Raw genomic sequence first — 12,480 nt, forward strand, 5'->3', positions numbered from 1 at the left:
CTCCCCGGGGGGGCACTGAGCCTGCCCGTGCTGCCAGCTCAGCATTGTGGTGGTTCCTCCTCTGGGAGGGCTTAGAGGACAGTGGGCTTGGTGGAAACCAAGCGTGGAGAGTCTGCTTTCGCACACTTCAGGAGCAGCATTTTGGGATGCTGTGGCTGGGACGTGGTTGCACATTCACCCTTTGGCTTTCGTGCACCCCCGTGTGTGTGTGTGTGTGTGGTTGTGTGCCACCCAGCCTCTGTTTATCAATGCCCCCGCAAGCTCTGGTAGAAAGCTGCTCCAGGTTTTGGGTGCTGGGGACCAGAGGAGCGTGTATCGAGCTGCTGACCCATCTCCCAGCCAGGAGCACTGCCTGGGGCACAGGGAGCGGGCTTCTCCCCGACACATCCCAGGGGAGCACTCGGCTTCTTGCCCTTCGGGAGCTGCAGGTGGACGTAGGTGTGCAGTGAGAGACTTCATCCCTCGGGTCTCCTTCCAAAAGCCCACTCCTGCAGAAGCCACGGGAGATGAGCAGCCTCCCAGTGTGCTGATGGATGCTCCATCCAAAAACGTGTTTCTCTGTTAATAAAGAAAAGAAAGTGGGATGTGCCGTCTGTTTCTGAAGAGCTCCTCATCACACCTGTATGCAGGAGCTGCGTAGAGCAGGAAGGCTGAGCTGGAAGCAGGGATGTTGCTGAGATAAGGGAGTGCTGTGGAGCTGTGTTCCTTGGTTATGTGTCTGCTGGGACGTTCACTGCACGCAGGGGTGGTGGTGTAGGGAAGAGGATCGCGTCGCTGGGAGGGTGAGGTGGGAAAAGGAGCAAACCCCCAAATCCTGAGAGCCCGCGTTGTGTTGGCGTTGGTAGCCCTAGTGGAAGCTGGGTGGGTGTGAGTTGGTTTTGGCGATCATATGTACCTCAGTGAAGTGTATCAACCAGGAATTTAATCTACATGAAACAAGCAAGGAGTGCAAAACCCCGTGAGATAAGGCCAACCTTCTCAGCTCCTAAATATATCCTTATATTTTAGGGGTGATCCTCCAGAAGCGTCAGCTGCAGGATGGGGCTCTGGCCTTGGGGCTCTTGGGTTCCCTTTCCCACAGCAGGGGAAGCACCAAGGGACTGGGACAAAGCTAAAAAATCCCTTTCCATTGAGGGTGAGGAAGACGAGAGCAGAGAGAGGGCAGGGAGAGCTGGCAGGCAGGAGGAAGGGAAGGGCAAGGTAGCTCATCCCATCTGAAATCTCATTTTGGAGAGACTTCGGTGCTCTTGCCCCGCTTGCCATCCTACTGCCTACAAACATCTGCACGTACCAAAGACAAGACAGGAAGACCTCACTGCAAGGGAAGGTGCATGCTGCACGCAGACGCCGCTTCAGCCGAGCCTCTGAAGCTGGCAGACGTGATGGGGGATTCGACTTCTTGCAGCTTTGATTGCCGAAACGCGCCGCGGCAGAGCCTCGGCGAGGCTCCCTCCCTGCTATCACCGCCGCGTGGCATCACGGCTGGCTGCTTGGGATTCAGGTGGGAGGCTCGCCGCCGCCTCCAAGCCTCCTGGGGCTGCTGGGGATGCCAGCAGGGCTGGGTTTTTCCCCCGTGAGGAACATCAGAGGATGGCATCCCGAGCCGGCGGGGCTCCCCGTGCGCTGCATCGCTCCGCCGGCACGAGTGGGGCATCCTTCATCTGCCCTCTGCCTTGCTCCCTTTTGTTCTCTCCTCTGTTTTTATTTTTATTTTTTTCCCCTGGGCATTAAACCCTTTTGATCCACTCCGACGCAGAGCTTGTTTTGTATATACAAATAACATCCGCATATGCCCAAGCTGTGCTTCCTGATCTGTTTTCCTGGCGTTTGGGCTCTCTCCCAGCCTGCAGCAGAGCTAATAATTATCTCCCTCCATGATGGGCTTCCTTTAACAGCGAGTAACAAATTTTCCTTGGCACCAAAGAGGAGCTGCAAGCTATTGTTCTTCCGTCCAGGCAATATTTCTCTTTCTGTTAGTGATATACAAGCGAAACACTGCTGGTGAGAATTCAGTTCAGTTTATTACTCTTTCTGGCTGTGCATTTCTCACTGGTAGCTTTAAACGTTGGAGAGGAAAAAAAACCACCTTAATAAGGTGTTTGTCTAGCATGTAAATTATCACTCACTCTTCCAACCTGCCAGGGAAAAAAGCTTGCTAATTATTTCCCGAGGGATGTTGTTACCTTTTTTTCATTGCTATTTTTTATGGATTTTGAGAGTTTTTCTTGGAAAATAGAATTCTCGATTTTCATATTTTATTTCCAGCTGGGATTTTTGTATTGCACGTTGTGCAATAGGCTCCAGTTTTAGTTGAAAAATACTTGGATGTGAGATTCCTGGAGGCTTCAGCTACTCTGGAAAATGTGTGTTATGTGTCGGTGACCGCGACGTACCTCGCGCTGTTCTACCCTGGCGATTGGAAAGGACATTTGTTTAGAAATCCAGGTTAGTCCTGGAAATGTATTCAGCAGCTTGTTCCCTTTCAGCTAAGGCGGGGTATCCAGATCCGTATTTTCAAAAGTAATTGGCTTCCCGAAGGTTAAAGGGGAGCCGATGCCTGGAATCCCCCTCCGCATCCTAAGTACCTGGTGCCTTTGAAGCTGCTGTCTCTAGTATCTAGCGATGTTAAGGCAAATGAAAGGGAGATTCCTCCCTCCCCCAACAGTGTATGGGTGTGCTGTGTATTTATATAAACATTTGTACATATTTATTGTGTGTGTGTGTCTATAAGCATCCACGGGATGTTGTACAAGTGGGTTCACAAGGGGCTGAGAGCACTCTGTGGGCAATGTGCCTGTTTAAGGGTAATAGTAAGGTGTCCTAATGCAACCTGCAGTCCAGGATATTCCTAATTTATTTTTTTTTCCCTGAGGTTCTCTGATATCTCTGGGAAAGACCACCACACACGTGTCCTGTTCTCACACTCCTCGCTGAGACAGCTGCTGTTAGCAGCTGTGAGACTATCAGGGTCAGTGCCCCTAGGCCAGCACCCTGCGGTTGCTTAGAAATGGCAAAAATTTCCCCTGAAACCATTAATTCAGGTCCTTTTTGTTCTCTGGGCAGTCTATGAGGAGGAAAGGATCACACTGTGGAACATGTGCTCACGCAGGACCTCGTGGCATACATTTTAGGAACTCTTGGCACGCTGAGAAAAGCCCAGTCTCATAATTACATTGTGCTCATCCCTAATTCTCCTCGTTCCCTGCTGTGAACACTAAGCCGTGCTGCATCTGGGGGCTGGGGGATCCCCCCAGAGGTCCTTCAGCCTGTGGGGTGAGAACCACTCCTTCGGTGTGCGTTGGATCCTGTCTGCACTCCGCGTTGCCCCTATAAGCGAGGGAGGCTTAGGTAATGGAAGCATTTCAAATCTTTTCACGTTTGGGATTTTTTTTTTTTTCCTAAAAAGACCTAGTGGGAAGATTTTATATAAATACTCTATTTGCATTCCCCTTGTGGGGCAAGTAGGAAAAACGTTGATACATTTCTGAGAGCAATTCATCAAGCGAGAGGCTGCCGGTACGGTATGCGTTGAGGGATCCAGCGGGGCTGTCGGACGTGAAAGGCCTGGCAGCAGCTCCATCCCAGGCTCCAAAAATGGAAAGGGCACTAACAAAAAACAGAGCTTATGAGGGTTTATCCTACTTTTCCGGGCGGAGGGAGAGGGAAGGCCGAAACCCCTTCCTGGCAAGGCCCATCCCTCCCCGCGGTGCCTGTCCCGCGTCGTCACCGAGCAGAAGCCTGTGTTGTTGGCTGCAGATATCTGCACCCAAGCCTTGCTAATAATAAAAGCTTGAGAAGTTCGCACACCTCCACGAGATCAAAGCTAATCTCCTGTGAGACCTCGTCTCCGTGACTCAGCTGCTGAGTGCTGTGCTGGTGGCCTCCCGGGACAGGCCTCATGCTGTGTGAGCTCAGGCTGGAGGCAGAGGACATCTCACCTGCCTGCACACGGGGAGGTGTCTGGCTGCTGTGCTGGGGTGGGATCGGAGGAGATCCCCTTAAAACCCGTAGGTCACTCTGTGTGGCTCACCTGAACCTCAAAGCCCTCTCCGGTGATGAGCACTTGGCTTCCAACCACATGAAGTCACGGCTAGAAAGGCTGTTAGGGTGCCAAATGCTGCGTATTACGGGCAGTAAAATGTGCATGTTGTCACCTAGTTTTGGCAGGTAGGAGACTGGTATTGTGGCTAGCTATTCCATGCCGGTCATCCTCAGGTAGAGTGAGGACCAACATTTGATTTTCTGGTGTGTTTTTGGCCTTTGGCTTGGCTTTCCCACTGGATTTGGTTGTGGCTGCCCTACTGAGGAGCAGCTGGGACGAGCGGCTGCAGACAGACACAGCAGTTGTCTTTGTCTCACTTCCAACAGAGGAAGAGAAAGCGAAAGGCAGGGAGTGACTTTGGGTCTGTGCCAGTGAAAAACAGGTTGTTGTAGCCCTGCCTCGCAGAAAAATAAATTAAATCTCCAAGTGAGGTGACCAGCGCATGATCAAAGAGCAGCCCTGAGAAAACCCGTCTCGTAATGGCTTTCTGTCTGTGACTGCTGTGACACTCCCTCCGTACAGTGAGCACAGCCCTGCTTGGTTCTGGTCCGAGAGGAGGGCTGCTGGGAAAGGAATTAAATCGTTTAGCTGATGTACAGGTGTAGCTTTCTCTGGGACTTGTGTTTGGGATCCGCCTTGTGAGTCAGCAGCATCCTCTAAAAAGGAACAGCCGTGTATTGTTTGATTTATGCTCTCCGTGCTCTCCAGGTTTTGCAACATCCATGTTCATCTGGGACATGAATACACCCAGAATGTATGGGAGGGAGAGGTCACTGTGACCTTTGGGTCCCTGCGCTTTCCATTCCCATCTGCAGCTGACTGCTGGTGGGCACAAGATACAAGGCTAGATGGACCTTTGCTCTGTCACTTCCTATATTTTATGGTGTTTCGCCTGGCAGATTGGTTCCGCTTTTCAGCTGTACGAGCTCAATGGCTGTTTTAAGGGTGATATTCATTGTCCAGAACATCTGTGTCATGGCAGTGCATCAGTGGTGTGTGGAGAAAGAAGGGAGGAGAGTAAGCCAGAAACCCCCAAGGTTCAGCATCTGGCCCACGGTGTTGTTCAGTTCAGGACATCAGCATCCCCCTGCAGGCTGGGGCCGGGCTAGATGTGCTCTGCAAAATGGGGTTAATTGCAGAGGGGGCTGCAATGAGCACAGCTCACACCAGGAGGGGACTAAGGGGCTGTGTCTGTTTGCCTACACCGTGCTGTCCTTGGCTCGTGGTAAATGAAACGGGATTTCCACCTCAGTGCTAATCTTCTGCCCTTCTGAACGTAGAATTATGTAGAGAAGTTCTGAAGCAACTCGTGCTGTTAGGCTGCCGTCTCAGACTGGAAGGATTTAGGAGCAGGGGAGTCTGTGGGATGCACGTAGCTTTAGGGCTGCTCCTCGGTGCCCACCTTGGGCGTCGGAAGGGCTGTGAGTGAAATGCTTCTCACCTTTGCTGCCAGCTTTAGAAGAACCGGTGCTGCTTACAGAGCATGGAGGAAGGCATTGTCAAGGTCTGGTGTCATCGGTGGCTTGGGTCAGAGAACGTCTCATCACCTTGAGCCACCGTTTGTGCCGAATGGGCAGAGCGGGAGGAGAGGACAGCCAGCTTTCCCCTGGTGCTTGTGCTGTGCAGGTCTGTGCCCTCTGCACAGGGAAGGGATGGTGGGAGCTGTTTCCTGCAAGGCTCAGGGCTTGCTGCTGGGTTTCTGTGGCCTCACGAAGTGCTCGGTGCCATCCTGAGTGCTTCCAGTGCTCCATCTCCTTTTCATCCGTGCAGGTAAACAAGCCATAGAATCATAGGATCATAGAATATCCCGAGTTGGAAGGGACCCATAAGGATCATCAAGTCCAACTCCTGGCACCACACAGGTCTGCCCAAAAGTTCAGACCATGTGACTAAGTGCACAGTCCAAACGCTTCTTAAACTCCGAGAGGCTTGGTGCAGTGACTACTTCACTGGGGAGCCTGTTCCAGTGTGCGACCACCCTCTCGGTGAAGAACCTCTTCCTGATGTCCAGCCTAAACTTCCCCTGCCTCAGTTTAACACCATTCCCGCGGGTCCTATCACTGGTGTTTACAATGAATAGGTCACCTGCCTCTCCACTCCCCCTCGCGAGGAAGCTGTAGACCGCGATGAGGTCCCCCCTCAGCCTCCTCTTCTCCAGGCTGAACAGGCCCAGTGCCCTCAGCCGCTCCTCATATGTCTTCCCCTCTAGGCCCTTCACCATCTTCGTCGCCCTCCTCTGGACACTCTCCAACAGTTTTACATCCTTTTTGTACTGTGGTGCCCAGAACTGCACACAGTACTCGAGGTGAGGCCGCACCAGCGCAGAGCAGAGCGGGACAGTCACCTCCCTCAACCAACTAGCGATGCCGTGCTTGATGCACCCCAGGATATGGTCGGCCCTCCTGGCCGCCAGGGCACACTGCTGGCTCATATTCAACTTGCTGTCAACCACAACCCCCAGATCCCTCTCTGCGGGGCTGCTCCCCAGCGTCTCATCGCCCAGTCTGTACGTATAGCCAGGGTTGCCCCGTCCCAGGTGCAGGACCCCGCACTTGCCTTTGTTAAACTTCATGTGGTTGGTGATTGCCCAGCTCTCCAATCTGTCCAGATCTCTCTGCAAGGCCTTTCCACACTCATCCGAGTCCACAACTCGTCCGAGTTTGGTGTCGTCGGCAAATTTGCTCAAAACACCTTCTAGTCCTACATCCAAATCATTTATAAAGACATTGAAGAGGACTGGCCCTAAAATGGAGCCTTGAGGGACCCTACCAGTGACCGTCCGCCAGCCAGATGTGGCCCCATTAACCACAACCCTTTGAGCCCTGCCCGTCAGCCAATTGCTCACCCATCGTAAGATGGTTTTGTTAAGTTGTATGCTGGACATTTTGTCCAGTAGGATCCATCTAGCACATCTTTGGCTAACACATCTCGTGATGCTGTCCAGAGTTGTGCCAAGTGTCTTGCTGTGCCCTCAACAAAGCAGTGAGCAGGTAACACAGCTGGGGAGGACCAGGGAAGGTGGGCACATACCTGGGGGATGAGGGGACAGAGCCAGAGTGGCTGATGGAGAAGCACACAGTACCAGAGCTGCAGTACTGAGCACTGGCTGGATCTGTCCCCATGGCTCATCATCATATGCTAGAGACTTGCAAAGCAAAATGCTATTTTCTGATGCTTGGACACCTTCTTGTGCTGGCACAAGTGATCCTGGTGCAGGCACCCATCAGCATCTCTGTTGGAGGCTGCCCAGATCTGGGGCTGTTTTTTCTGCTGGATTTTTGTTTCAGTTATGCACCAGCTTTAACCCGCTTCAAAAAACAGATGTTTGAGGTTGAGTGCGCGATGTGACACTTCCCGTCCCTGGGTACCTGCAGGCACAGAGGTGGTCGGAGGTGTGGGCACCGGTCCCTGCAGGGGGTTGTTCTCTGCTGTCCTTCACCCATCCTTGCAGCATCTCAAAATGCTCCGCCAGAAACTGGTAGAGCTCCAAAACACAGGTGCTGCTGTGTCCCTCACCTCGGCCCCGTGGCTCAGCTTCTTCTCAAAGCTCTGTTGGTTGCAGGCACCCTGATGAAGCAGAGGACGCTGTTTTTTCACCAGCATAAGGCTTCCTGGGGGAGAGGCAGCAGCTGCGGTGTGCTTAGGAGCCTGGATTTGGGGGGCTGAGCTCCCAAAGTGCCTGTGCTGAGGTCTCTGTTTAGGTCTTTGGTTCTCCCAGCTCAGGTGTTCTGCAGAGGACTCGCATAGCAGAGGGCAGGAGTCTGGCTCTGTGGCCGCTACCCCCAGCACCCCCTAATCAGACATCAAGCAGTCGAGAGACACTCCGCCTCAAGGCACAAATTCCTTGGAAGCTGGATTGTTTCCTTACCTCTGTTGGTATATCTACTTGTTCTTTTGTATGTGGTTGTTTTTTCTGCATGGTATTTTCATAAGGGTGAAATTTCTGTTCTTTTTTGTTTGTTATTTGTTTTATAGCTTTATGCAATACATTGAGAATAAAGAAGCTGGAAATTCGTTCCAACTAAAAGATTTGCAGTATATTTTATAGCTTTTTTTCTTAAAAGTTGTGTTTAAAATTATTAAAACCGTTATTTCTATTATAAATATTTCTTTTTCCTGTAGAAAAATTGGAACGGATGTTCCAGAACAGGTCTAGAAGAGCAGGGAGATGTTGCCTGAAACACTTGGAGGCCAGTGACAAAATTCTGCCCAACTGCTGGGTGGCATCTCAGACCTGGAACTTGAGGCTCTTGTGTCACAAAAAGTCCCTTTCCTCTGGCCTACCTGAGCCTGAGAGTGTTGTGCATCAAATTTGGGGGATTTTGTGTAAATTGGACCAGGAATCCCTCCAGGAATGCACCGTTGTCTTCAGGCCACTTACAGCTCGTGGCATTGCCAGCAGAGTGAACTTTGCCCGTCCTTATCTCCACGTGGGCGGTTTCTGCATTTCCATTTATTGCCTGCTCATCAGGGAAAGCTATCCTTTTTTTTTTTTTTCCTGCAAATGAGATTTTCAAACTCGCACTGAAGCACCAGAAAGATATAAGTCTTGAGCTGGCAGAGGGATCGGGATTAATTAGTTCATGCCTCAAAGAGCTGCAAAGGTGAAAATTGCAGTGTAAGTGAAACATATGATTATTGCTAATTAAAATGTAAATGTTAGATTTGACAGCTAGTTTCCGAAGGAGGGTGTCTGGCAGCGCTGATGTGCAGAAGCCTCGCCGTTCCCAAGGGGGTGCAGAGCTTGGCCAGAGGGATTTACATGGATGAGAGCAGCCGCTGGGAATCGCGCTCTGGAGGGGCGATGTTTGCCTCCAGGCCCCAGAGCTTGGTGCAGAGGTCCCCTCTCCTGGCGGTGAGTGTGGACCTAGAAAGGTAGCTGGGGTCCGGGGAAGAGCTGGGAGCAAGAGCTCAGGGGCCTCTGGGGTGTGGGAAGAGACGAGGAGAGTCTTGGTCTTCTGGGGATGCGTAGCAAGGAGTAATGGGGCTGGATTTGGGAGAATTGGATTGGCAGGTGGCAAAGACAAGGGAGGGAGCTCTGTGCCGTTACAGCAATTTCTTGAGGTTTTTATCAGGCAGATTTATTCGTGCACCTTGCTGTGTTAGTTTAACAAAAATGCATGGGACACAGGTCAGTGGCCGTGCCGCTGGCTGGAGGGTGACACCGCGGCGTCTCGCCACGCAGCAGGAGGGTTTTTCTGTGCCTGGCGATGCTGGTGGAGGGTTTTTGCTGCTCCATGGTGGGTTTTTAAGGGAAGATTTACCTGCGTGCTCCTCCAGCATCACCTGTGAGGCTCGGCGCGAGCTTCGCTGCTCGCACAGAAAGGTCTGCAGAGAGGACTGCAGAGAGCACGAGACTTTATTGGAGAACACAAAGCTGCTGGAAATGCCCAGGAGAGGTGCTGGTGGGGGAGCTTTTGCTTTGGTAGCAGCGGAGAGCTGTTCAGCTTGGGCAATTAGTCAGAAAGTCAGGTAAAATCCTGATCTTGGCTGTGCCGGTGAGTTTGAGCATGACGTATTTAGGCTGCACTCGATCAGACTGTCTTCAGCAAAAGTTCTTGAAATTTCCCAGGGGTTGCAGATTTTATTTTAAAATAGTTTATTTTTAAATGTAAATATTAAGAGGGACGGATAAAGGAGGGCAGAAAGCACAGAGGATGGGGAATTGTGAACAGGGAAGGGCCCCAGGCCATGGGTTAGAGCCAGGAGACAAACTCATTCAGTAAGAGCAATATCCATGGTTTTACCCAAATGCTTCATTACATTTCTGCGGGTTTGTCTGGTGCCTTCAGACGTCAGTGCACAGTGGCACCAATCTCCCAGTTTCTCACTGGGGTTTTATTGTGGCCAGCCACATTTCTGGCATTTGTCTAGCTTCAGGTCATCTGCAGGCAACCATGACCAAAAGTTGGGTAAATACAACCAAATGGCAGTGCTTATTTTCAACATTTCCTTTAAAGCGAAGGGTGCATATGCTGGCTCGCTCCCATGGCAGCATTTGGCACAGACGTTTTTCAGATGTAGATGAACAAGATGCTCAGTATGTAGGATGCAGTAAACTGGTAGCTAAGCCTTTGAACTGCTGGGTGGTGAGGAGTCATCTCTCCCAGACGCCTTTTCAGTCGGTGCATGTATTTTTCCTGTTTCAAATTCGAATTATTCTCACTTCTCAGGATGCCTGCAAGGCTTGCTCATTCCCAGGGCTGCCCAAAGTGGCCACCTCCCCGTGTCTCTCAGTTCACGCTGATTTTTATTATTTTTTTCCCACCTCCATGCCAATTTAACAACTCCCTTAGCTTCGTGTCACTCGGTGTTTCTCAGCCGTCGGGATATTTGGGTTGCCAAATTGCGTTGGGGAGGAAAGGTGCTTTCTGCCGTTAGGGCAACGTTTTGTGGGAATAACCACAATTTCTCAATTTTCATCTATATGCAGCCTGAAAACGAGCTGACCTCCCCGTCTTTCAGAGTTGGCACTGCTTGTAGGCTGCGGCAACCAGAAGATGTTTGAGCTTGCTGGGGACTTGCTGTGTTCAAGGCTGGAGAAGGTGCAGTGGGGCAGTGCAGAAACGGGGTGCATTTTGCCTCCCGTCCCTCACCTTGGGTCAATCCTCCGGGATCAGCGACCCAGACTTACAGAGAGAAATCCATGTCCTACGCTGCAGTGGGTCCTGCTGCCTCCTGAAGGCCAGGGTGCCCCTGTCCTTGCCGTAGTGGTGGCAGTGCCAGCACTCACGTAACCCCAGCGTGTGTCTGAGAACCAAACGCCGGCTCTCACACGGGGAACACAGACTGCCCCTCTCATTTCCCACGTTTTCAAAGCCGAAGGCTCGAACGTTGCTTGCTCTGTGATTTCGGGTGTTTTAATCATCGCAGGTCACTTCAAAAGTCTTTTGCAAGCCTCTGAGGACGTCGGTAGGAGCAATTACCCTGACACAAAAAGCCCTTTCTCCCCGAGCACCTCTGCGTTGTTTGGGGAAGCCTGGCTGGTTGGGACAGTCATTCCGGTTTCGGGGTGACTCAGTTTGCCCCGGGGGGTTGCTGACTGAACAAGAAACCCGCCCGTGTTTGACAGCAGGACAAGTGCGGTGAGAGGAAAGGAGAACGTGAGGCCCTTGACGTGGCAAGCCCTTAACTGGCAAAAAGAGTTACTTGGTTAAGTGTTTTCAGGTGACATCAGGCTGGTGAGCGCCAAGTATTTTCGGGTGTATGGATAGCTGGACTCCGGCTGCGGGCTGAGCAGAGGGAAAAAATCATAGAATCATAATAGAATGGCTTGGGGTGGAAGGGACCTCAAAGATCATCTAGTTCCAACCCCCAGCCATAGGCAGGGACGCCTCCCACTAGATCAGGTTGGCCAAGGCCCCATCCAGCCTGGCCTTGGGCACTGCCAGGGATGGGGCAGCCACAGCCTCTCTGGGCAGCCTGTGCCAGGGCCTCACCTCCCTCTGAGTGAAGAATTTCCTCCTAACATCCAATCTAAATCTCCCTTCTTTCAGTTTAAAACCAGTCCCCCCAGTAAAGAGTCCCCCTCCATCCTTTTTAAGGAACCCTTTAAGTATTGAAAGGATGCAAATTGAGGAGTTGATTTGGGTTGTGAGGGGATTAAGGATATATAAGCAGTTTTAGAGGATGTAGCATTGCTGAATATGCATAACTAATCATCATGAAGCTATAGGAGGTAAGTATTATTTTTCCCCATGCGTACTCTAGATAACTAGGGCACTAGAGCCAAATCTTATCACTATTTCAGCTTCCCACAATGCCATCTCTTTGCAAGGTGTAAGTATGAGCAAATTTCGTCCAGATACTTTAAAGGGCTCAAAGAAACCCCCAAAATAGGGCCATTAGGCATGGGCATGGTTCTCCACGTGGCCTGGGGGCTCGAGCTCTGCCAGCTCGGTGTTTTTTGTGGGTGCACGACAGGGTTGCCCTAAACTAAAGCCGGCTGTTTGTTGTTTCCAGGAAGAGTGGGATCACAGCAGCGGTGGGAGCGCAGGATCCCGGCCGGGGTCGGGCTCCAGACGTGGGTCTGGATCCAGGTCTGGCAGCCGCGGCAGAAGCAGCCAGTTCAGGCAACCGACCAAGGTACTCCTGGTGGCCACGGTGAGAGCCAACCGCGTCCTGTGCTTGCCGTTCGTCGCCGGCGTCCTGCCGATGGCCTGGCTTGTGTGTGTGCCTACGTGTAGGGTGCGAGTGCCCGGCCGTGGGGCAGCGTGCCTGCCAGACCGACCTGCTTCACGCACAGCCTGGCTGCTGAGGGGTGTAGCTGCCTGTCCTTCAGCCCCCAGGGATGTCCAAGCGTGGTGAGAGCCTTGCTGTTGGGAAAGGGGTCTCGAGCCAGCTGGCGCAGTGCAGAGGAATCGTGCTTTTTTCACTTGAAATCTTGGAGGGCTTTTATTCAGGGAAATGAAGAGATGCCAGTAATTATTTTTTTTTTG

General features: G+C 51.8%; 1 protein-coding gene across 9 annotated transcripts in view; it reads left to right on the forward strand.

The window, feature by feature from the left end:
- CTIF (cap binding complex dependent translation initiation factor) overlaps positions 1–12,480 on the forward strand; it is a 138,988-nt gene that overhangs the window by 33,167 nt on the left and 93,341 nt on the right. For 7 of the 9 annotated variants that reach the window (XM_066988826.1, XM_066988827.1, XM_066988828.1 and 4 more), the window contains one exon: positions 12,005–12,127. The exons of the other annotated variants lie outside the window; for them this stretch is intronic. In XM_066988826.1, coding sequence (XP_066844927.1) covers positions 12,005–12,127 — 123 coding nt within the window. The remainder of the gene's footprint in view (positions 1–12,004; positions 12,128–12,480) is intronic. 9 annotated transcript variants of the gene reach the window in all.

This window comes from Anser cygnoides, chromosome Z (genome assembly GCF_040182565.1).
Source record: "Anser cygnoides isolate HZ-2024a breed goose chromosome Z, Taihu_goose_T2T_genome, whole genome shotgun sequence".
Classification (NCBI taxonomy): domain Eukaryota; kingdom Metazoa; phylum Chordata; class Aves; order Anseriformes; family Anatidae; genus Anser; species Anser cygnoides.